This window comes from Erinaceus europaeus, chromosome X (assembly GCF_950295315.1).
Source record: "Erinaceus europaeus chromosome X, mEriEur2.1, whole genome shotgun sequence".
NCBI lineage: Eukaryota > Metazoa > Chordata > Mammalia > Eulipotyphla > Erinaceidae > Erinaceus > Erinaceus europaeus.
In genome coordinates this window covers 76,782,693-76,808,642 of record NC_080185.1, presented here as the reverse complement: position 1 = coordinate 76,808,642, position 25,950 = coordinate 76,782,693, and the positions used below count along the sequence as shown (strand labels likewise).

Here is a 25,950-nt window from a genome sequence, read left to right as displayed (position 1 = left end):
TCAGATAAAGAGAGGACTACAAAAGTAGAATAAGGGCAAGGGATGGCTCACTTGATAATGACCATTTTGGTCAATATCATACCACATCACTATTTGGGGTCCTAGTCAGGGAATCATTGGGTTCCCACACATATGATGGGCCTAGACCTCTAATGGATCCGTCTCTGCACCACCACTGGTCACTTCTATCAGGAATGTCATCACAAGATCTCTTGTGGGCCTTCTAAGGATCTTGCCTTCACCATAAAGCAGCTATGGTAGGGACTGCCCCAGTCTCCCAAGGGAGGCTGGGGTATCTCATCCTGCCATTCAAGGAAGGCTGGTCCTGAAATGAGTGCATCCTGCAATGTTCCCAGCTGTAACCATGAGCTTTGAGCGCATACCAATAAGGACTGGAGAATTACATAGACTCTGGTGTTAAATATAAATTTATATGGGTACTAGATCAGGTGGATGGAGGTAAATAGTTAATTATAACCACAGATTTTTTTCAAGATTGGGAGTTACTCTTTGTCCTAATCCAACTCTCTAGTCCTTTTCTCTATGCTGACACCATTTTCTCAGACAATATTTTTATCCAATTTCATGCTAGCTATCAAACTCAGGCAAATACTACCATAGTTGTGGGCCTCTATAAACATGCCTAAAATGGATTTCCAAACTTTTTTCCACCCCAAGAGCTCCCATCTCATCTGCTCTGTTCCTACCTTTTGGTTCCTGTTCACTAGCCATTTTGTCTCATTTTATGTCCTTCCACCTTCCACACACCAGTTTGCAGATGTGACCATGATTCCACCCTGACTTCTCCGGGAGGCTGACCTCACCAATGTGTCCTGGAACCTCACCTCTCCAGAGCCCTACCCCACTAGAGGAAGACAGAAACAGGCTTGGGGTATGGATCAACCTGCCAACACCTAATTTCAGTGGAGAAGCAATTAAAGAAGCCAAAAGTCCTACCTTCTACACCCCCAATACAACTTTGATCCATGCTTCTAGTTGGGGAGAAGTGATAGGGGGAAAGGATAAGAGGGCTCTGAACTCCAGCACTATCAGTTCCCAGAGAGAGGAGATGAAAAAGAGAAATATATGGATGTAGTAATAGGATTATGTGTGGTTTGGAGGGGAAGAAAGGATTGGACCTGGAAGAAAAAGGGGGAAAATATACATAAATGCAGACAGGATAGTTACAGAGATGACAGTTAATCCATATCTGCAACCTTGGGAGAACCGCGGTGCTTTGCAATAGAGGGACTTGGGATTCAGAACTCTGGTGGTGGGAATGGTGTGGAATTATACTGTGTTGGCATATAATTTTGTAAATCAATATCAAATCACTGATAAAAATGTAAAAAAAATAACCCAACAGGAAAGTAGGGCAAATAACTGAATGCTAGTTTTCTACAGAAGGAATACACATGGCCCACAGACAGGAAGAAATATTTCACTTCACTTACCATTAGAGAAATGCAAATTAAAATTACACTGAGTTTTACCTCACATCTGTGAGAATGGCCTACATCAATAAACTAAGAAATGCCAGTTGTTGGAGAGGCTGTGGAAAAATGAGTCTGTCACACTGTTGGTAGTAACACAAACTAGTGGTGCCCCTTTGAAAGACTGTACGGAGAGTCTTTAAACAACTAAAAATGGAATTGCTTTATGATCCAGCAATACCACTCTTAGGCATTTATCCAAAGGACATGAAAACACTCAAATAGACATATGTGCCCCTATGTTCACAGCTGTATTATTCATAGTAATCAAAGAGTGGAAGCAGCATAAATAGCAGCATAAAAGCCCATCAACAAATGACTAGAAACAGAAGTACTGGGACATATAGTCTATAGAATAGTACTCTGCAATCAAAAAAGATGATATTGTGTCCAAACTGAATGGAACTAGAGGTAATTACGATTAACAAAATAAGCAAAGAGATAAAAGACAACTACTAGATGGTTTCACTTATATATGGAATCTAGAGTATTGAAATACACAAACTTTCAAAAAATTACAGAAGTGAACTGTCTCTAAGACTGTGAGGATTATGGTGTTTTTTGTTGTGATGGTGGGGTGCAGAACAACTTTGGTGATGGATGTAGTATGGAACTATATAATGTGTAATCTTACAATCTTATAAACTACTATTAATTATAAATAAAAATGACTTGAAAAAATAAATTTTAAAAATTTTATTGGGTTAATGAATTACAGCACATTTTTCTGTACATGAGTGTGGTTCCTAGTTCTGCATAGTAAATACTAGTTCTGCATAGTAAATACTCTTATCCCACCCCCCCATCAAGGACCCCATATCCTCTCGCCCTCAGATACCCTTTTCTTTCTCCCCCCAGTCCTTTGCTTTGATGAAGTACACCACCCTCTGTCCAAATCCAACCCCGTGTTCTCCCTTTCTACTTCTGTCTTCCAAGCTCATTTAACAGGTGCAGTCATCCCGTATTCATCACTCTTTTCCTGATCTATCCCACACACTTTTCCTTCTCCTTCCAGTGAAGGTGAGGCAAAAAACTAAGATTTCAGAGTTTCTGTTCTGATGTTTAGGTCTTTGCTAGTTGGTCTAGGTCCACCAACATTGGTCATATTACTCTGTCCTTTCTGCTTTCCCTTTTCTTATGTTTGCTCCTTTTGTTGCTATTGTTTGACTTCTCATTTCTATTCTACCACTGATTACCATATTTGGAGTTAGAGTTCCTTTAGTTCTTTTCCTGTAGGACTCCTTTCAGTAATTTTTGCAAGACAGGGTTGTTGTTGGTGAATTCCTTCTGTTTCTGTATGTTTGGGAAGCTTTTGATTCTTCCTTCATACCTGAAGGAGAGTTTAGCAGGACAGGGTACTCATGAATATACTTATATACTCTTATATACTTTTTTTGTTTGTTTGTTTTTGCCTCTAGGGTTATCGCTGGGGCTCGGTGCCTGCACCACGAATCCACTGCTCCTGGAGGCCATTTTTTCCCTTTTGATACCCTTGTTGTTTTATCTTTGTTGTGGTTATTATTATCGTTGTTATTGATATCGTTGTTGTTGGATAGGACAGAGAGAAATGGAGAGAGGAGGGGAAGACAGAGAGGGGGAGAGAAAGATAGACACCTGCAGACCTGCTTCACCACCTGTGAAGCAACTCCCCTACTGATGGGGAGCCGGGTGCTCAAACTGGGATCCTTATGCTGGTCCTTGCGCTTTGCTCCACGTGCGCTTAACCCACTGCGCTACCGCCCGACCCCCTATAATTCTTATATCTTAATATTGTAAAAATGCCTTTCCATTCCCTTATTGCTTCTTGGGTTTTTGTTGAGAAATCTAGAAAGAGCCTGACAATTCTTCCTCTGTATGCCGGCTTCTTTCTTTCTCCTGTAGCCTGCAATATTTCTTCCTTGTCCTTATTTCTAGAAAGTGTTACTATTATGTGTCTTGGTCTTGGCTGTTGGGGATTCAGTGGTTTTGCTTACCATTCACCTTCCTCTATATCTATATCATGTCCATTGCCCAGGTGTGGAAAGTTTTCTGCAATAACTTCTTTGAATGTGCTCTCTGCTTCTCCTTTTCTTTATCCTCAGTCACCCCAGTAACTTTCAATTTTTTTTTCTTCTGATGGAGTATGCTATTTCACAGAGAACTGCTTCAATTGTTTTTTTGCCTCCAGGCTCATTGCTGGGGCTTAGTGCCTGCACTACAAATCCATGCTCCTGGAGGCTATTTTCCCCTTTTGTTGCCCTTGTTGTTTATCATTGTTGTTATTATTGTTGTTATTGCTACTGCTGTTGTTGGATAGGACACAGAGAAATCTAGAGAGGAGGGGAAGATAGAGAGGGGGAGAGAAAGATAGACACCTTCAGACCTACTTCACTGCTTGTGAAGTGACCTCCAACCCTTGCAGGTGGGGAGCTAGGGGCTGGAACCGGGATCCTTATGCTGGTCCTTGCACTTTGCGCCATGTGTGCTTAATCTGCTGCACTACCACCCAGCCCTCAGATTGCTTCATTTTTCATAAACCTTTCTTCTTCAGCAGTTTTACACTCCACAAGTATGGTGGTTTTGTATTCCAGTTCTGTTATTCTGTACTCAATCTGATTTATTCTGGGTACAAGGCCTCTTATACAGGCCTTAGTGCTGTTGAGAGTTTCCTTTAATCTCAGTATTTTCTTTCAGAGTTCTCTTTGTGAATTTCTTAGCTCTTTGGTGAGGAGAACTCTGGATTCCTTAATTTTCATTTGTATGTTGTGATGGGAGTTTTGAATTGTCTTCATAATTAGCTTTCTGAATTCAAACTCAGATATGTCCCCCAAGTGATACTGGACCTTTGAGTTCTTGTCCATGTTTTGGTTGGGTATGGTTTCTGCTATTTAGCTGGCAGGTGGCCTGTGATTGTATTGTTTATATGTGGTGGTGTGGCAGGGACAGAGAAAGCCTACTGTTACTTGGGTTAGTGTGTGGTGGGCATTTCCATATGGCTCCATCTGTTTCCTATGGCTACAGTTCCTGCTTCTGATACAAGATGGCTGGGTATGGATGCTGTTGACCATGGCTTGGGGCCCAGCAGTGCTTGCCTTTTCCAGGCTGCCCTTTGGTCATGGCTGCCCTACTACTCCATAGTCTCTGCTATTCCCATGCTACTGTTCACAGCTTGGTGCCAATCTTGTGCTTCAAAATGGCTCCACCTTCTCTCCCCTACTGCTAGCAGCTTCAAGTTTCCTCTGTCCCAAGTTGCTCCCCCTCTACCTCTGCCCCTTTCCACATACCCATATGCATATACCTGTCTCTCAGTGAGTTTCTTCAAACTTTGTAGTTATGTTATGAGATTCCAATTTTTTTTTTACCATTTTATATGGCTTCCCCCCCACTCCCCAGAGATGGTTCAGTCTTTGTTATTCTTTGGCCACACCCCCCAGAATTCAACTTTAAATTTCTAAAGTTACATACCAGATGATTCAATGTGTCATTTTTGAAATGAAAAAATTACAGAAATTGGTAATAGATGAGTATTTGTAAGATTTTAAAGAAGGGTTAATTAAGAATGAGAGAGAAGTAGATTGGACTATAAAAGTATAGCACAGTGAATTCTTGTGTTAATGCAAGGGTTCTGTGTCTTAACTGTAAGAACGTATAAATCCTGATTGTGATAATGTGTTATATTCACCAGTTTTGTAAGATTTTAACCATGGGGGCTGGGTGGTGGCTCACCCAATGGATTTCCATCTGTAAGGACCTGGGTTAAAGTATCTGGTGACTGACCACCTGCAGTTTTTGGCCCTTTGTAGAAACTATGAAAGTTGATCAATTTGGATTCATAGTACAATTTAATTCTTTAAAATATTTATTTATTTGAAAGAGAATGAGAATAGGGAAAGAAAGAGCAAAAATTGATCAGCTGTAGCATAAAATGCTTGGGACTGAACCTACAGACTATGGAGCTTCAGGTATGCAAGTAGGTGCACTAACAGGTTGAGATATTTCTTGGCCTACAGTTTAATTTTAGTTCATATTAGTTACTATGGCAATCACATATGAAGATGAGGTTTCTGACTCAGAAATTAAAATTTCTCTTCTTTCCTATATATCCTATATAGTTAAGTTTTATTTTACTCATATTATTTTAGAATAATTGAACCTTTTGTTGAGGAAATGTTTTAAAAAACTGTTCTCTCATTTTCACACCTCTCCAGAATATTACTAGACTACCTCACTCACCAGCAATGTTCACATTCCCTCCAATGAATCTTTTCCCTGACTTTAACCATTTCCCCCCTCCTCCCAGATCTATGGACATAGTCAAGGGTTTTTACAAGTTCAACTTGCCTATTTCCTTGTTTTGTTTCCTAAAAACTGCTAAGAACAGTGAAGTTGTTGTGCAGGCACTGAGCCTTAGTAAATAAATAAATAAATAAATAATAAAATCGGTGAGATACTGGTTTCTGGTCTGGCAAGAGGAGGGCAGGCTTTGTGGAAATCCTGGCACCCAGTAATATTTAAATAAATGTGCAACAACATTAAACAGGAATATAAGATCTGTAGGAACAAAGCATTGGGAAACCAAGGAGGCAGCTCTCCCCAGCTTGCTGGAGCTCTAGAGGTAGTGTTCACAACCATACTGGAATTCAGTTTCTATAGTAACAGAACCTTGAAGCATATTCAAAGACCCACCGTGGTCTACTCACAACTTACTAGATAATGCACCCTAGGCCTACAAACTTACAAAAACACAAAATGGGAAATAGGTTAAAGGAGAGAAGGGAAATTGCCACAGCAGCATTCCTGACTATGGGGAAGACTGCTGGAGCTCTAGGGAACAACACAAAGGAATTTAGTTTCCTATACAAGTACTAACCAGGCCCAACCCTGCTTAGCTTTTGAGATCAGATGAAATCTGGTATATGCAGGGTTGTATGCCTCTAGATTAGAATTTAGTTTCAACAGACCCTGGGGGTGGACTCTCAGCTCAAAGCCTGCAGATTCTTTTCCAGGTCAACCCTAGAGTGTTCTCAGAGTTGTTACTACATAGACTGAAGCTCTGTTCACAACAATCTAATGACTGCTGACAAAAGTCAAAGCTTCACTTGACCATTCATTCAAATACTGATCACTGGGCCTAGCTCCTCACAAAGCATCAAACACAACGGGCAAACAGAGGCAATCACTTACGATAGACCAGCAACTGGAAGAAAATCCCAAATTCAACAGACTAATGTAAATTATTTAAGACAGACAACAGCTCCCACACCTATGGACATCTAATCTTTGAAAAAGGTGTCCAAACTATTAAGTAGGTTAAGAAGAGTCTCTTCAACAAACAGAGTTGGAAAAATTGAATGGAAACATGCAGAAGAATGAAACTGAACCACTATATTTCACCAAATACAAAAGTTAATTCCAGATGGATCAAGGACTTGGATGTTAGACCAGAAACTATCAAATGTTTAGAGGAAAATATTGGCAGACTCTTTTCTGTATACATTTTAAAGGAAACTTCAATGATATAAAACCAAATTACAAAGAAGACTAAATAAAAATAAACCAATGAGACTACATCAAATTAAAAAGCTTCTGCACAGCAAAAGAAACTACCACCTCCTACAGAATGGGAGATCTTTACATGCAATACATCAGACAAGAGGCTAATGACCGAAATATATAAAGAGCTCACCAAACTCAGCAACAAGAAAAGAAATGACACCATCCAAAAATGAGGAGAGGATATGTACAGAATATTCACCACAGAAGAGATCCAAAGGTTAGCAAACATATGAAAAAATGCTCCCTCCAAGTCATTGATGGTCAGAGAAATGCAAATAAAGACAACAGTGAGATAGCACTTCACTCCTGTAAGAATGTCATACAACAGAAAACATAGCAGCAAAAAATGCTGGAGACCTTGTAGGGACAAAGGATCCCTCTTGCACTGGTAGTGGAAATGTCAATTGGTCCAACCCCTGTGGAGAGCAGTCTGCAGAACTCTCAGAAGGCTAGAAATGGACCTATCCTATGACCCTGCAATTCCTCTCCTGGAGATATATCCTAAGGAACCAAACATATCCATCCCAAAAGATTTGTGTATACCTATGCTTATAGTAGCTTATAGTAGCACAATTTGTAATAGCTAAAACCTGAAAGCAACTCAGATGTCCAACAGCAGATGAGTGGCTGAGCAAGTTGTATTATATATACACAATGGAATAGTACTCAGCTATTAAAAATGTTGAATTCACCTCGTTAACCCCATCTTGGATGGAGCTTAAAGAAATCATGTTCAGTGAGATAAGTCAGAAACAAAAGGATGAATATGGGGTGATCTCACTCATAGAGAGAAGTGGAAAAACAACATCAGAAGGGAAAACACAAAGCAAAACCTGGACTAGAGTTGGTGTATTGCTCCAAAGTGAAAGACTCTGGGGTTTGTGGGGGATTTCAGATCCTGTAACCTGATGACAGAGGACCTAGTGGGGGTGAATTGTTATGTGGAAAACTGGGAAATGCTATGCATGTACAAACTATTGTATTTTACTGTTGACTGTAAACCATTAATCCCCCCATAAAGACATTTTAAAAAAAGATAGACATCAAAACTGTGGTGTTAAGTATGCTCATTAAGAGGGGCTGGATGGTGGTACACCTGGTTGAGCGCCCATGTTATAATGTGCAAGGACCCAGTTCAAGCCCTTGGTCCCCACCTGCAGGGGAAAGCTTTGCAAGTAGTGAAGCAGTGTTGCATGTATCACTCTGTGTCTCACCCTCTCTATCATTCTTCCTTTCTCGATTTCTGGCTGTCTCTATCCAATAAATAATTTAAGATAATAAAATATTAAAGTTAAGTATGTTCATTGAAATGAAGATTAAAATAGAAGAAAACTTCAAACAGTAAAAAAAGATATGAAAGGGGGCTGGGCATGGAGCACCTGGTTTAGCGCACATAGTACTAAGTACAAGGACCTACGTGAGGATCTGGGATAAAGATCCTGGTTCCCTACCTACCAGGGGACGCTTCACAAGCAGTGAAACAGGGCTACATGTGTCTCTCTTTCTCTCTCCCCAGCCCCCCTCAATTTCTCTGTCCTATCTAATAGCAAAAAAAAAAGGAACAAAATGGCCGCTAGGAGCAGTGGATTCATAGTACTGGCACCAAGCCCCTGCAGTAACCTTGGAGGAAAAAAAAAAGCTATGAGAAAAGTCAGAACAGAAAACACAGAGATAAAGAATATATTAACTGAGATAAAAATTTAGTATAGTGGGAGGCACTGGCAGAAAGAAGTCAAAGATTAAAGCAAGCTAGACCAAAGCAAGGGATAACATCCCCCCAAGACAGCAAAATGAAAACTGAAATGTCTACTTTAAACTATTTACATTTCATACACCCAGGAAAATTTCATACCATATAATTACATTGCAATATGGATTTATTTACTCTAAGACTTATACCAGAAAGCATTAACATATGTTATCTGTGATGTACAAGACAATTTATTTTTTAATTAGCTAAGTATAGTATGACTGTTAGACTTACGTTTTGGCTAATAATATTCAGAGCATCTTCAAAATAGTCCCAAACTTCTTCCATAGGACAAAATTCTGATTTTGTCATCCCATCTGGCAGTAAGAGGTTAATGAAGTTGTGCATACATTTGCTGAAAATAAAAAAGAGAAAACTCATCCCAAAAGAGAAGAAATAATTTACTCCATGTTAAGTATAATCTGGATCTCATCCCAGACTAAGAATTTCAAAACACTTCTGCTCTCTCACTTTTTTTTCCTGGCCTCCAACCTTAGAAAACATATATTTGAAATTCTAAAAGGGGCTGGGCAGTCTTTCCTTTTATTAAATTTATAGTTTCCTTTCACTTTTTTTTTCAGCTTCCTATACAAAGGAGTTGTATCATTTTACTATATTTTATGAGCTATTTCAATCAACAGGCACTTTAAAACATCTCATTTCATCCCCAAATGGGGAAGAGAGTTGGAATTTTAATTGGGAATCATTCCAGAGCAATGGTTTCACATATATCAGAAAAGGAAAACTACAATGAAGTTTTTTCAGAGAAAAAAATCACATAACATCTATATGTCTAGGCATAGAAACACAACATCTCCAATAAACACTAGATTAAGCATAATAACACTTACCATACTTAAAGAAAGGTGCTATGGTTTTGTCAGTGTTTCCTTTTTATAAATAAAAAATAAAAATAATAAAAAATAAAACTAAATTAAAAAAAGAGAGAAAGAAAGGTGCTTATAAATAACTGAGGCAAACATAGCAAAATGTTAACATTTGTTGTTTGGGTGGTAGATATATTGGTGTTTGTTATAGTAATCTCAGTACTTTTCTGCACATTTGGCATATTAGTGATGAAACTGAAAGAAAGGGGCTTAATAATTTTACTGTAGTCATAGACTCACACAAAGAACCAAATCATACTCCTTGCTTTTACTAAATAATTCTTGTCTATAATACAGTTCTCAATATGGAACTATTCTGGGGGACTTTTTTGACTCAGGAGTTGAAAGAGTGCTATTTATATGTATGTATATATATATATATATGTGTGTGTGTGTATATATATTTAATATCATTCATATATATGTTAGGATCCTTGAATGTAACTGCTAACTTATAGGGCTATATATATATATATATATATATATATATATATATATATATATATATATATAGTATGGCTATTGAAAAGCCTGGATTCAATGTTGAATTATATTTACTAACCTGTATTTCAAAGCATCAAGTGATTCATTCTTTTTGTAGAGCAATAATGCCTGTTTCAAGGCCTTTAGAGCGATGGAAGGATAGTGTGCAGGTGCTTCCATTGCTAATGCTATAAGAAGGGATGACAAATGCTGTGAATACCATAATTACATCTGTTAGTTTTCTCTTTAATTAATTAATTTTGATGAAAGTGAGATAAACAGATCAGAGCACCACTCAGCTTTGGCACACTGTGGTGCTGGAGACTGAATATACTGCCTCTGGGACCTCAGACATATAAGCCTTATGCACTGTCACTGTGCAACCTATCTCCCCAGTTCTCATCTAGTAGTTTTCACCCCAGGCTACAACTTGCTTTCTCTATAGAAAACCAAGCCTAACATGGTCTAAAATAAATAAACAGAAACAAATTTTATAAATGATAACTGTAGAATGGCTTTCTGAGATAGATTCTACTTTCTTGGCAGAGTACCATGGTATGATCACCAGATTATAACTTTTATATACTCCCCCCTTTTTTTTTCAACTGACATTTACAGAGAACCTACTGTTTCTGTGACTCTGCACATAGGTATGTGAGATAAGCACTCTTATAAAACAGAGACAAGGAGGGGCATGTTAAGGAGGAGACATAAAACATAAAAAACAGATTTATACTAAATCTGCTTTTATCTGATACTAAAATAGAAAACACTTGACACAAGTGTATCAAAGAAAACAAGTTCTAATACCTCCAGATGCATTTACCAGGTCTATAGAATTGGAATTGCAGTATACAAAGAACAGTGGTCATCATTATATATCCATAAAATATATACCACCTGCTGCTCATTGTCTTCAGGAATTTTTCCTGACAAGACAAGGAAATGCAAACACAAGTCTTGGACTCATGTATTTTTCAGATACATGTGTTTCAGATACATGTGTTTTTCAGATACCTTTATTAAACATGTACAGACTCTTGAGGAGGTTGAGCGATTTTTTATCTTTTTATATTTTTAATGGATGATAATGGTGGTCCAGGATGTGTCACAGTGTTGAACTGTCAAGCATGAGGTCCTGAATTCGATCCTTGGCAGCATATATCCTAGAGTGATACCTGGTTCTCTTTCTTCTCATCCTCTCTTCCTATCTCTTTCATTAATCAATAAATAAGATATTAAAAATTTAACAAATGAACAATAATGAAGCCATTTCTGTCAGTTTGTCCCCACAAAGACTCTGGTCATTCAAACACTACGGCCAGACATTTGAGAGTAGTATCTATGTTAAAATATTGCCAACATTTCTCAGTGCACTTTAGTAAGTTGTTAAGATTGCATCAACTTTGATTTGTAGGAAGTCAATTATCACTCTGACCTAGCTGAGCAAAACTAGGTATCTGAAGTTTGACCTAACCCTAGATAGCTCAAAGGTTATATAATTTCTAGGTAGTTATATAGTCTACCTACATATACACAGAATAAAAATACACCTATGTGGAACTATGGATTTCCTCAGGAATTATATATAAGTGTAACAAAGAGAAATAATTACTATTCCTGACCTGAAGAAGATTATATTCTTATAAATAAAAGATATACTCTATATAAAGAAAAAGATAAATATATTCATTGATTTTAAGTTAATTGCAATTTAAAAATAGTTCAAGAACGCCATCAGAGAGGGACAAAGTACTGGGAAGAAATGTTGCTTCTCACCTGAGGATAAGAGAGAACACAGAGAAAAAATATAGTACAATATAAATAAGTACTAGTACAAAAACATAAATATAGCTCTTACATGCAATTGTTTCAAATGTTTTGCTTTCTAAATGAGATAGTTCCCACACTGATTCCAGGAAGGAGTCCAGGGATGGATCGTTCATTTTGGCTTTAACTTCAAATTCGTACAGCAGAAGCAATGTTTCACATGGATCATTTGAGAAGTTTCCTAGAAAGGGACAAAAAAAAAAAGAGGCAGCATTCTCTGGTTACATTTCATTGCTCTCTCTTGAGCCAAACTCTCTTCTGGGGAGGTTTTCTAATTTTACTTACAGTTTTAAGGTTATTCCAGCATCTTTTTTTCCTTAACATTTTAAATCTATAAAATCACTAGTATAATACTTTCAGCACCACATAATGCATTCACTAGTATTACAACTATCATTTTTTAACAGATGGATTGAGTTATGTAGATATTTGTCTAAACACTGCTTAGTTCCAAATTATATATATATATATATATTTTTTCTTCATTTTCATTTTATTCAAACCACACCTGATTTTCCATTTAAAATCCTCTTAGGAGGGCCAGGCAGTGGCACACCTTGTTTATTTTGGTGCATATATATACACCAATAAAGGTGCAATACATGTGTATATGAGTACATATATTACAGTGCTCAAGGACCCAAATTCAAGCCCCTAGTCCCCACCTGCCCGGATGAAACTTCACAAGTGGTGAAGCAGGGCTGCAGGTGTCTGTCTCTTCCCCTTTCTATCCCCCCCATCTTGATTTTTCTGTTTATATCCAATAACAAATAAACAAAAATAAAAATAAACAGTTGTGTAAAAATAAAATAAAATCCTCTTTGGTCCAGTGGATTATTTAGGAGTGTGTTCTTTAACTTCCAAGTATTTGGAGATATAGCAGTTGGGGAGAAAGCACATCACTAGTTTACAAAATAGGACTTTTACCCCATAGTGACCCTGAATCCATGCTCCCAAAGGGATAAAGAATAGGAAAGCTTTCAAGGGAGAGGATGGGATAAGGAACTCGGATGATGGAAATTGTGTGGAATTATCTTACGGTCTTGTTGATATTTTCTATTTTAGAAATAAATTGGTAACAATATAAAATAATGGTTATCTCTATCTCATCTCTAGCTAGAAATCTGTCTTATCTGATATAAGCATGGATGTACTTGCCTTTTTTAGGTTACCATTTGCTTGTAACATTATCTTCATTCCTTTTTCTTTGAGCCTGTGTTTGTCTTAGGAGTTAACATGAGTTTTCTGTTAGCAGCCAAAAGATTGGATTTTATTTTTTGATCTGTTCAGTTGCTCTGTGTCTTTTTTTTTCCTTTATTTCTCGCCCACCCATTTTATTGGAGAAATTAATGGTTTACAGCACAGTTGTCTACACACGGGTACAATTTCCTAGCACTGTGTGATGAATGTCTGCAAAATACCCTCATCCAAACTAAAACTCCAAGACTCCCCTCTTTTGGTCCTCCCCATCCCACCTTCTTGGACTGAACCTGTGTTCTGCTGTGTGTTTGTACCAAAATGGCACTGGCTGCTGACTGCCAGCTGCTGATTCCCAGTTCAAGTTGTTTTTGTCTTGAAAATCTGTCCTGCACCCCATACTATGTGTGCCTGCACCCACTTCTGGCTCCTTTAAAGCCTATGAGATTGCAGGTGTTTACTTTTGCTATTGTTTGCCTTGCTGCTGAGGATGAGTCCACAAAGAAATCACGAGGGCAGATGTTGAAGAGTTTATCACCTATATTTTCAATTATGTTTTATGGATTCAGGTCTTATATTCAAATCATTTTTTCCATTTTGAGTTAACGTTGCATATGGTGTTAATAAAATAGTTTAGTTCATTCTTCAGCATGTGGTTATCCAGTTTTCCCAACACCATTCATTTTTATTTTATTATTTTTATTTAATGTATTTGATAACACAGATAAATTCATTGGGAAGGAAGATAGAGAGGTGTAGAGAAACAGAGAGACACCTGCAATACTGCTTCACCACTTGTGAAGTTTTTCCTCTGCAGTTGGAGACTGGGGGCTTTAACCTAAGACCTTGTGCACTGTACTGTGTGTGCTCAACCAGGTGTGTCACTGCCTGGCTCCCTTTTCTTCTTTTCCAACACTATTTATTGGGGAGAGTGGAGGGGGAGGGAGAGGGGGGAGAGAGAAGGGGCAAGGAGAGAGAGAAGGGGGAGAGAGGAAGATAGGGAGAGGGAGAGATGAAGAGAGGGAGAGGGGACACTACTCAAGCGTAGGTAGTACTGAGGATCAAACCTGGGCACTACACACATGTAAGTCCTATATATTTCACCATTGAGAAATCTCTTCAGTCACTCAAGATTATTTTTTGAAATTTTGCTTATTCCATTTAAGGAATAAATTATTTGTCCATATATATATATATCCATATATATTTATGTTTATCTGGGGTCTCAAATAGGATTGATTCATTGGTCTATGTATCTTTTTTATTCCAATACCATGTTTTTTTATCACTATTCATTTTTAATCTAGCTTGAAGCCATAGAATATGACATCTACATTTTTGTTCTTTTTCTCAGAAATTTTTACTATTCAAAATTTTGTACTATTAAATTATGATAATTTAGTTCAAATACATTTTATGATAATTTTCTATTTCTATCAAGAATGCCATAGGGACTTTGATAGGAATTGCATTGAAACTATGTATTACTTAAGGCAACATAACCATTTTAATTATATTAATTCTTCCAATCCATGGGCACAGAATATCTTTCTACTTCTTGTGTCTTATTTTATAAAATCTGGTAGTCTTGTAGTTTTAATATACAGGTCTTTAATTTCTCTTCTTAAAGTTATTGTGATGTAAATACTCTTTTTCATGGGACTACTATTTTTGTTTCTAGAACAAATTTCATTGCTATATAATTCCATAAAATTTCAGGGTTATAGGCTCACATATGTGTTTATTATCTGGTGTTCTCACCACCAAAATAGCAGTATCATTGTACTATCAAAATGATTACTGGGATGGCAAGAAAGCTCACTTGGATAGTGCACTTACTTTTTCATGGGTATGATCCAGGTTCAAGCCTAATACTTTGTTGAGAAATGGTGAGTGTAGACATCATTTTTTTCCTGATTAGCTTTTCACCACTGGAAATAAATGTTAGCTTTATATTTGTCATATATCATCTTTATCATACTGAGCTATATCCCTTCTATAACCAATTTATTGAGAATTTTAAAAATAAAAAATGTATGTTGAATCTTGCCAAATGTGTTTTGTAGTTATTGATACAATTCTACTTTTTTAAAGCTTTACTTTATGTGATGTATGTATCAACTGAACATATTAAACCATCCTTACACCCTTGGAATGAATCTTCTTGGGCATTATATATGAGTTTTTTTTTAATGTATTGCTGAATTCAAATCACCAAAATTTTGTTGAGAATTTTTTATTATATGTTCATTAGTGATATCAGGTCCCAATTTTTATTTCTGAGTGTTCTTTTCTGGCTTTTTTTGGAGGGGGTCACAATAATGTTAGATTTAAATAATTTATTTGGAAATGTTCCCTCCTCTTCAGTCATTTGGAAGAATTTGAGAGGATAGAAATCTCCCTCTCTCTCTCTCTCTCTCTCTCTCTCTCTCTCTCTTTCTCTCTCTCTCTTTTAAATTTTGGTAGAATTGCTACTGAAACCATCTGGCCCTGTTTTTCCCCTTTCAGGATACTTTTAATATTGTGATTTATCTGTTTGAGCTATTTCTTTTTGGTTCGATTTCAGAAGACTGTACAATTCCAGGAATTTTTCCATTTCTTTAGCTTGTCCAATTTTTTTGCAGATTTTATTGCAGTTTCAAGACCTTCTACATTTCTGCAGTCTCTTCTGTAATTTCATTTCTTTCACTTAAGGTTCCTTTAAGTAAGATTATCTCTTTCTTACAAAGAAGAAAATCTTCTTATCGTGGTTTTATCAATCTTTGGGGTTTAAATTTCATTTATTTCTGATTTAATTTTATTACTTTCTTTTTTATTGGGGGATTAATGTTCTACAGTTTCCAGAAAGTATAGTAGTTTGTACATGCATAACTTTTCCCAGTTTTCCACATAACACTACCCCCACAGGGTCCTCTGTCATCTTTTTCCATAATTTTACTATTTTCTTCCTTTTACTCTCAGTTTCATTTTTTCTTCTACTTCTAATTCCTTTATGTGAGGTTAATTTTATACTTTTCTTTTTTATTGATGGAGGTCTTCATTTACTATGAACTTCTATTATTTACTATGATCTATGAACTTCCCTCTTATGATATACAGTTTTTGCTGCATGTCATAGCATCTGATAAGTCATATTTACAATTTTGTTGGTTTCCAGATATTTTTAATTGAGCAAGAATTGTTCAGAAATATAGTGTTTTGTCTCTATATATCTGAGCTTTTTCCAATTTGTTTTCTTTTATTGGGGAGGTAGTCACTCAATTTTCTTTATTTGGTTCATTTCTATATTCGTACCATTGTGTTCAAAAAAGATGTTTGATCTTCATATAATTGTCAAAAGTATGTATCATCCCAACATATGATATTCTTAAAATTTGTCCATGTGAAGTTGAGTAAGTCCATTTGGTCAATTATTTTAAAAAACATTGCTCCCTTGTTAGCTTTATGTATAGATGATCTACTCCTTCATGCTAGTAGCATGCTGAAATACCCTAACGTTATTGTTATTATCTATTGTCTGATTTGAGTTTCTTAATAAATTTTTTACAAATTGAGTTGCATCTGTGCTGTGAATATATATTACTGACAGTTATATATTCATTAAATAATCCCCTTTTATTTGATATGACAGAGAAACTGAGAGGAGGAGATAGAGACACCTGAAGCACTGCTTCACTGCTTATGAAGCTATTCCCCTGTAGGTGGAGGCTCTGGGCTTGAACCTGGGTTCTTGCACATAGTAATGTGCATGCTCAACTGGTATACCACTGCCTGACACTGATAATTATATCTTCTTAGTGAATGTTCTATTGATTCATCTATATAGTATATAGTACCCATCTATATCTACTATTTTTCAGGTGAAAGTTTAGTTTATAGCTATGACTGTAACAGTTTCTGACTTTTTATTTGTGTTCGTGGCTTACAGATTATTACTCCAGCTTTCCACAATGAGTCTATTTATCATTCGATCTTATATGAATTCCTTATATCCATGGTATAGGTGGGTTCTTTTTTTTAGGTGGGTTCTTTTTTTTTATCTATATAGTCATTTCATGTCTTGATTGATGAATTGAGATTATTCCTATTTAGAATTATTACTGATATATAGGGCTTAATAACTGCCATTCTATCCTTTGTTTTCTGGTTGTTGTACATTTTGGGTGTTTCTTCTTTCTTGAGTATCTGCTTCTTCATTTAGATGGCTTTCCTTGTTTAATCTCTCAATTTCTTCATTTTAAAAAATTCTAAGTGTCTCTACTTCAGATTTATTTGCCTTGTGGTTGAAATGAGGATTATATCAGTCTTTCTGGATCAAAGATACCCATTTTGTGCTGGTATTAGCTGCATATGTCTACTATATGTTTAAACTATGCATATACTGCTTTAGTCTTCAGCCTCTTTGATGTTTTGTTGTTGTTGATTTTAAAACTCTTGATTATATTTCTAATCTGCAAAATTTTATCACAATGTTGAGAACTTACGTTCTTTTACAATTTTATCACAATGTTGAGAACTCATGTTCTTTTACTTTATCTCTTTCTGTAAAAAAATCTTTTGTCAGTATTTCTTGCAGTGGTAGCAAACTGCATTAGCTTTTGTTTAGCTGGGGAAGTCTTATTTGAATAATAATTTTGCCAATATTCTTGGCTAGAAATTTAAAAAAATTTTTCCTTTTGTTGCCCTTGTTTATCGTCGTCGTCATTGTTGTTGTTGTTATTTCTGTCATTGTTGTTGGATAGGACAGAGAGAAATCGAGAGAGGAGGGGAAGACAAAGATGGGGAGAGAAAGACAGACACCTGCAGAGCTGCTTCACCGCTTGTGAAGCGACTTCCCTGCAGGTGGGGAGCCAGGGCCTGGAACCGGGATCCTGATGCCTGTCCACGTGCTTTGTGCCATGTGCCCTTCACCCGCTGTGCCACCGTCCGGCTCCCGGCTAGAATTTTATCTTTTAAAATTGCAAATATGTAACTTGAGTCTTAAGGGTTTATGCTGAGAAATATTAGGATGGCTTTTATGGGACATATTTGTATGTTATGTATTTTCCCTATCAATTTACTGGCTTTTGATAATTTGACAATAATGGACCTTAGAGTATGTCTCTTTACACTTAGAAATCTGGGTGTTTTTATTACCCCATCATCTGGGGCACTACTCAGGAAATCCTTGGATTCCCACACAAGTGTGATGTGTCTAGACCTCTAATGGATGCCTTTCTACACTAACATTGTTCACTTCCATCAGGAATGTGATCATAAGCCTTCTTGCTGGCCTTCCCAAGACCTTGCCCTCACCATAAAGCAGCAGTGGTAGGGACTGCCCCAGTGTCCAAAGAGAGACTGGGTCATATTGCACTGCTTCAGGTCCTGAAATGAATGCAGCCTGAAATGTTCCCAGCTATGGCCATGAACTGAGAGCTCAGATCAATAGGGACTGAGTGATTTACACAGGCTCTTATACTACATGTAAATATATATATATATGGACCATGGGTCAGGTGGATGTGGTAAATAGTTAATTTTATTCAAGAATGGGAGCTACTCTCTGCTCTAATCCAACTTTCTAGCACTTTTTTCTACTCTTGACACCATCTTCTCTGACAATATTTTTGTCCAACTCCATGTTAGCTATCAAACGCAAGCAAAAACTGCGATAGTTGTGGGCCCCTAGGAACATGCCTAGAATAGACTTCTTAGATTCTTTCCATTGTAAGATCCCTCCTTATTGTCATCTGCTCTACTCCTACTTTCCCCCCCTCTTCATTAATAATTTTGTCCTGCTTTGTATCTTGCAGCCTTTCAGCCACCAAGTTGCAGATGATATCATGATTCCATCCTGTCCTCTCTGGGCAGATAACCTCATCAATATGTCTTGGAACCTCACTGCTTCAGAGCCCCACCCCAAGAGGTGTAGGCAGTGGGAACCAACCTCTGTTGTCTTGTAAATTTCTAAATCAATATTAAATCACTAATAATATTTAAAAATTAAAAATCTGGGTGTTCTTAGGGCTGGGTGGTGTGGTACACCCAATTGAGTGCCCATGTTATCATTCACAAGGTCCCTGGTTCAAATCCCTGGTACCCCTCCAGGGGGGAAGTTTCAGGAGCAATGAAGCAATGCTGCAGGTGTCCTCTATCTATCTATCTATCTATCTATCTATCTATCTATCTATCTATCTATCATCTATCATCATCATCTCCTTCCCAATTTCTCTCTGTCATATGAAATAAAATAAAGTTTAAAAATTAAAAACAATTGGGTATTCCATCAGTTTTCTCACCTTTTATGTTTAACTCACTAGCTTAGGAAATTCCCAGCTATTATTTCTTTTTTTAATTTTTAAAGCTAGTTTCAAATATTTATTTGTTTACCAGGGTATATGTGTGAGAGAAAACCACTCTGTCAAGGATTCAGTTTAAAACTTCATGCATTCAAGTCTAACTCTCTACCCACTATCACCTTCTAGGGTACTATTGAATAAGCATTTATTCGAATGGACCCTTTTCCCCTTTTCCCTCTCTTTTCTTCTGGTAGTATTCAGATGTTTCCTCTTTTAAAGCTCTTCAATAGTTGTTACTGGAATTTTATCTTTAATTTAACTCATTCTTTCTACAAGACCCATCCTGTTTTTTTATGTATTCCTTGGGAGAAGTTTACTTTATTCCCTTTTTTCACACCAGCATCTCTGCTTGAAAGTTTTTATAGATTTTTCTCTTTTTTTGTGAAAAAGTCCCTCTGCTCTTGCATTTCCACATATATATTCATAGAGCAGGCACTGAGCCCCAGTGATAACACTGGAGGAAAAAACAAAGTGAGACTCAGAAAGGCAGCTGCCCCCTGTTTGGCACACATGTACATTTCCTTTTCTTGCTTCACTAATGTTTCATTCTGTTTTAGTGTACATTTTATGTATTTAATTTTATTCTTAAGCTATTTCAATTCTTCTCCTGTTAGACTTTTCATTTCCATGTCATTAAAGTATTTTCCTTCTCATTCTGTTTCTGTCACTAGATTCAAACTTTTGGAGCTATTATTATTTTTTTTCTGGTAGGAAGCACCACGGCTTGGTTTGATTTTTTTTTTTTTAACTTGGCAGTGTAGAGGCAGGGTGGTAAGTCTGTTGGAGATTTCCTCCAATTATTTCTCCATGTTGGAGATTATCAGCCTAGGTAAGAAAGCCCTCACAGTTTCCTCTTCCTTTATGATCAAATCTATTATCTGTGTGATCTCAGTAATTATGGTTCTAGGTCTTTCTTCTAGGCATACTCAGCTGAAGGTATCTGCTAGATTACTCTGGAGATCAATTTACCTGGAGCTCCACTGAAGTGAGGAGGGGTTTTAACCTGTTTAGCCACAGTTTCATGTTTTGGAGAGTCAAATGGAACTATCTCCACTCTTCATATGAGCTTTCCAATGCCCTAGAGGCCTAGTTATCCTCAACGTCCAAGCATTTTCCCTTTTTGGATCCCAACTCACACAGCCAAGCCTTGATGTGCTGAGCTGCTCTGATGGTATGGAGAGAGACGGGGTTGGGGGAAGGAGATTTGCCTGCAATGCTACATCTGCCCCAATTGTCAATGTTTAAGAGTACTCCTAACACTCAGTCTTGTGATCATATGGGATTTTCCCTTATCAAAGTTCCACCAGAGTCTTAGAGAATTCGGTGCCTCCTACATTCAGTGGACAAAAGTCTTGTCTTTATCTGAAATTTTAGTGCCAATGCCTCAAGTTCCTTTGTTTAGGAAGCAGTACTCTGACCTCCTTCACTCTTTCCTTCAACACAATGGAGTTTTAGCTACTCGCCTTCTAAAATACAGGTGCTCGAAACTATCAATTTTCCAGTGAGAAAGTAACAAGTTGTATGAGACATATAGTTGGGTACTGAGTTGGTTTTATTTTTATTTATTTATTTATTTTACGCAACTGAAGAACAAATCTATGAACTCAGCAAAAGTGGTGATATAAAAATCAGTATGGGTCTGGATAAAGTCAACAAAACAGCCTGTGGATTCTGCTTTGTGGAATACTACTTAAGTGCAGATGCAGAAAATGCTATGCAGTACATAAATGGAACTCGCCTGTATAACTGGATCATTATTACAGATTGGAATGCAGGCTTTGAGGAGGGCAGGCAGTATGGGTGTGGGCGATCTGGGGGCCAGTTATGAGATGAGTATCAACAAGACTATGATGCAGGGAGAGGAGGCTATGGAAAACTAGCCCAGCCCAAAATCAGTGAGTGATGAAAGCCTCATCATGAAAGCTTCTCTTTTGTCTGTTGGATTTGTTGACATGAATTACCCAAGCTCCACAGCTCTGCACATTTTTTAAATATTTATTTTCTCTTTTGTTGCCCTTGCTGTTTTTCATTGTTGTTGTAGTTATTATTGTTGCTGTTGCTGGATAGAACAGAAAGAAATGGAGAGAGGAGGGGAAGATAGAGTGGGGGAGGGAAAGATAGACATCTGCAGAGCTGCTTCACCACCTGTGAAGTGACTCCACTGCAGGCGGGGAGCCGGGGGCTCGAACCAAACTGGGATCCTTACGCCAGTCTTAGTGCTTCGAGCCACATGCGAGGTCTGCACATTTTTATCAAACTTTGATTAGTACCTCTACTGAGCCAGAAGTTTTTCTCTATAAATTATTAAAAGGACAGAATCTAAAGAATGTATTGGATTGTGTCAGGTTACCAGAGTGAATTTCTGTTACCAGATCAAAAATTGTATTCCTTGACAACAGACTTATTCTATAACATAGATTAATCTATGTGTGAAAACATATTTATTTTAGGAAGACTGGAAGAATATTTTTAGTTTGCCATGTTTTAGTCTTAAGTGGTAGATTCATGGTTTATATTTGGGACTCAAACTACTGCTTTTTTATAAGTTCACATGAGATAGATTAATATATAAGAGTTTTCCTCTAAATCTGGAACATCTGTGTAACAGTCAAATTGATTATCTATGTTGAGTTTTAAATCTAAAAGGGCAATTTAGGAGTCAAATGAACTTTCTACATAGTTGCTGCAAAAGTAAGCCATAATTAGTTTCAGGGGACACCACCTGCTTCCATACTTTATCAGGAAATTAAACACAAACTCTTAAGAGTTTTTTTTTTTTTTTACTAAGCAACTTATAAAAGATATACCTAAAGCTAGAAACAACAACAACAACAAACAAGGGGTGAACAATATGGAGAACCTTATATCTCTTAATTTGTATAGAAGAAGAGTCTCAAAATAGTGGAGTTAAAAACAGTATCTTGCCATGATGGAGCTTGCTAGAGGGCCATCAGATTTTTTCTTTTTGTGTCTTGAATTATCTTGGGAACAGGGTAGATTAAAAAAAACCCTGGATATTGCTAAAAAAAATCAAAAGCATTTTTGTTGATATATATATATATATATATATATATATATATATATATATATACTGGAGACTTTATTTTCTCACTAATGGTGATAACTATGCTTCTGATCCTTGATAGTTAACTGGTGGTATCTACAGAGAAGGGGAGTCATAGCTAAATTTATTTTGTTAGTATTTATTTATTTATTCAATCCCTTTTGTTGCTCTTATTGTTTTATTGTTATTGTTGTTGTCATTGATGTCGTTGTCATTCTTGGATAGGACAGAGAGAAATGGAGGGAGGAGGGGAAGACAGAGTGGGTGAGAGAGAGATAGACACCTGCAGACCTGCTTCACTACTTGTGGAGCGACTCCCCTGCAGGTGGGGAGCTGGGGGCTCAAACTGGGATCCTTATGCCGGGTCCTTGTACTTTGCGCCACCTGTGCTTAACTTAAATTTATTTTTAATTTGTAAATTAAGAGGTTATTTTTCTAATACTATATATGAAATGATAGTTCATTTAAAGTGCAAGGCTAATTTCTCTTGATTTAATTTTTTTCAATTGCAAAAGAACATCTCCTAACTTCTGATAGTCTGTGAAAGTTAAGGTTCTAGTATCTGTGTGAATATCTTTGGTTTTAGATTAAATATAGGTCTTCACATTAAATTCAGACTGGTTATTTGAATTTTTAAAAGAACTCCTAAGTATAGGAAATTGCAAACGTTTAATTCAATTTAATGATATACTCAATTTTAATTTTTTTTACAATTTAGTTTGAATTTATGTGGTTTATATTCTTTTTCAGTAGAGCATAACTCAAATTTCTCCAAGCCTTAAAACCACAGAAGTGGTTCCAATTTAAATTGTATCTTCTGTAACAGATTTCAATAAAGTTGGACCAACTTACAAAAAATATATGAATCTTGAAAATCAATATTTCTTCAATAAATGATAGTAAAGTTAGATTCTACATATATATATATTCATATATTTATATTCTCAAAGGTGATGGCCTCATCACTATTAACAGCTGAATAATATTCTATAGTGCATAAATACCATAGCTTTTTTTTTTTTAACCGTTTATCTGTTGCTGGACATCTGGTCTCTTTCCAGGTTTTGGCTATTATAAATTTTGCTGCTATGAACATATGAATACATACATATGTTCCAGTAGGTGCTTTTGTTTCCATTGGATAAATCCCCAGGAGACAAATTGCTGGATCATGGGATAGGTCTATTTCTAATGTTCTGAGAAATCTACAGACTGTTTCTACAAATGTTGGACCAACTTACACTTTCACAGCAGTGCAGAAGATTCCCCCTTTCCCCACATCATCTCCTACATTTGTTGTTAAAGTACTTTCTTTTTAAAATTTTAACTAGTAATTTAATCATGATTAACAAGATTATAAGATACAAGGGGTATCATTCCACACAGTTCCCACCACCAAATTTCCATGTCCCATCCCCTCCATTGGAAGTTTCCCTATTTATCTCTCTAAGAGATGTACCAAAATTCTTTATGGAGCGCAGAAGGTGGAAAATCTGGCTTCATTATAGCCCTTTCTAATGTATGACATTCTTACAAGTATAAAGTGTTATCTCATTGCTGTCTTTATTTGCATTTCTCTGATGATCAGTGACTTTGAGCACCTTGTTTCATGTACTTGTTGGCCCTCTGGATCTCTTCTTTTGACAAGCAAAACTATATACTTTAAAAATATATATAGTTGTTGCTCACAAGCTTTTATGTCATATTCTCACTTTTGTTAGGCTTAATATACCCCAGAATTTTCATTGAATGTATATATATATATAATTGGTTTCTAGCTTTGACTTCATTCATACAACATACTTTTGTGATTTCAATCTTTTGAAATTTGTTGAGATTCTTTTTTTTTTTTTTTTAACCAGAGTATTGCTCAGCTCTGATTCATGGTTTCATGGTGGTTTGGGGATTGAACCTGGGACTTTGGAGCCTCAGGCATAATAGTGTCTTTGCTAAAGGGTTGACATTCTACACCTGGTGTCTCTGGACACAATCCGAAGTGAAACATGTCAAGGTGGTACTGGTTGCATCGATTTGGTTGAGCTCAACAGATGCAGTATCAAATGGAATGGATGAAGAGAAGCATGCAGGAAAATGAGTCACACCGCAGAGGCTCCAGGACTGGGAGAAATACGGGTTTTATAAAGAATGAGGAAGTTCCCTGCTGTCTTAGAGTTTAAGAAGGCAATAGATAGTTATTATTGTAACCAAGTTACTTGGGAATTTGGTTTACTCTGAAAATCCCAGGGTTAGGATGTGCTGTATCATATAATACCTCACCATAATTTATGTCATTTAATATTAGTTACATATAGCTGTATCTTATATAGTGACACAACCAGTTGCTTCTGGTCTCCTGGGTCTAAGATTATAGGTGATTTAGTATTTCAACAAAATAGTCATTAATTAGAAATATATTAACAATTTAAGCCCACTGTTCAATCTGGTTACCAATCTGAAACCTTAAGTACTTAGACTGAAGGAATATATATATATATATTTTTTTCTTTTCCCCTAAGTTTGTGACCCCTATTACCTCTCCACAGTAACTCTACCAGCTTGTGATAAAAATCCCAATGGTTGTAATTAAAATTTTTATTTTGAGGTTGATAAAATAGTTCTCTTGGATTGTGAGCTTGCTTTGCCATGCTCATGACCTAGTTTCAAGGATGCCCCCCCCCCCCCCCGCCATTGGAAAAGATTCAGTGTTATGGTTGCAACCTGCATTTCTGTCTTTATCTTTGTGTCTGAAAAAGTTGACTCATAACAGTGAAGTCCTGGTTATGACAAAAAACAAAACAAAACAAAACAAAAACACTTTGCACTATTAGGGAATACATATATGACATGTGAAAGTTAATTCAATGAAATACTGCTGCGCAAAGTGAAGATTTTTATAGGAGAAACTTCTATCAGAGACACTTGGGTATATACAAATAATTGTTTGATTTTTCACTGGGGAAAATTCCTAGCTCTTCCCTTGAAGCAAGTGTTGTTGTTTTGTGTAACCATGGCCAGAAGTAAGGCCCAAGATCTTCATAGCAAGAAGGAAGAATTGCTAAAGCAGTTGGACGACCTGATGGTGGAGTTGTTCCAGCTAGACTTTGCCAAACTGACAGGAGGCATAGCAACTGATCTCTCCAAGATCTGAGTTGTTTGCAAATCCATCGTCTGTATGCTTATCATCATTAACCAGACTCAGAGAGAACATCTCAGAAAAGTCTACAAGAGTAAGAATTACAAGACCTGGATCTACATGCCAAGAAAAGATTTGCCCTGCATGAAGAGACCTGGTGGATGGAGCAGTTGTAGCCACTGTACAAGTACACAGTCAAGGCCTGGCCTTCAGCAAAACATGAAGAAAATGGTAAAA

The 25,950-nt window shown here is 36.8% G+C and overlaps 1 protein-coding gene and 1 pseudogene across 1 annotated transcript in view; one reads left to right on the top strand and one right to left on the bottom strand.

The window, feature by feature from the left end:
* The window catches only part of TEX11 (testis expressed 11), a 358,449-nt gene that overhangs the window by 32,734 nt on the left and 299,765 nt on the right, over positions 1-25,950 (bottom strand). The window contains exons 24-26 of the mRNA XM_060183291.1: positions 12,010-12,159; positions 10,228-10,336; positions 9,013-9,133 (exon numbers count right to left, since the gene is read on the bottom strand). Coding sequence (XP_060039274.1) covers positions 9,013-9,133; positions 10,228-10,336; positions 12,010-12,159 — 380 coding nt within the window. The remainder of the gene's footprint in view (positions 1-9,012; positions 9,134-10,227; positions 10,337-12,009; positions 12,160-25,950) is intronic.
* On the top strand, positions 21,150-21,419 carry LOC132535887 (nuclear cap-binding protein subunit 2-like; annotated as a pseudogene).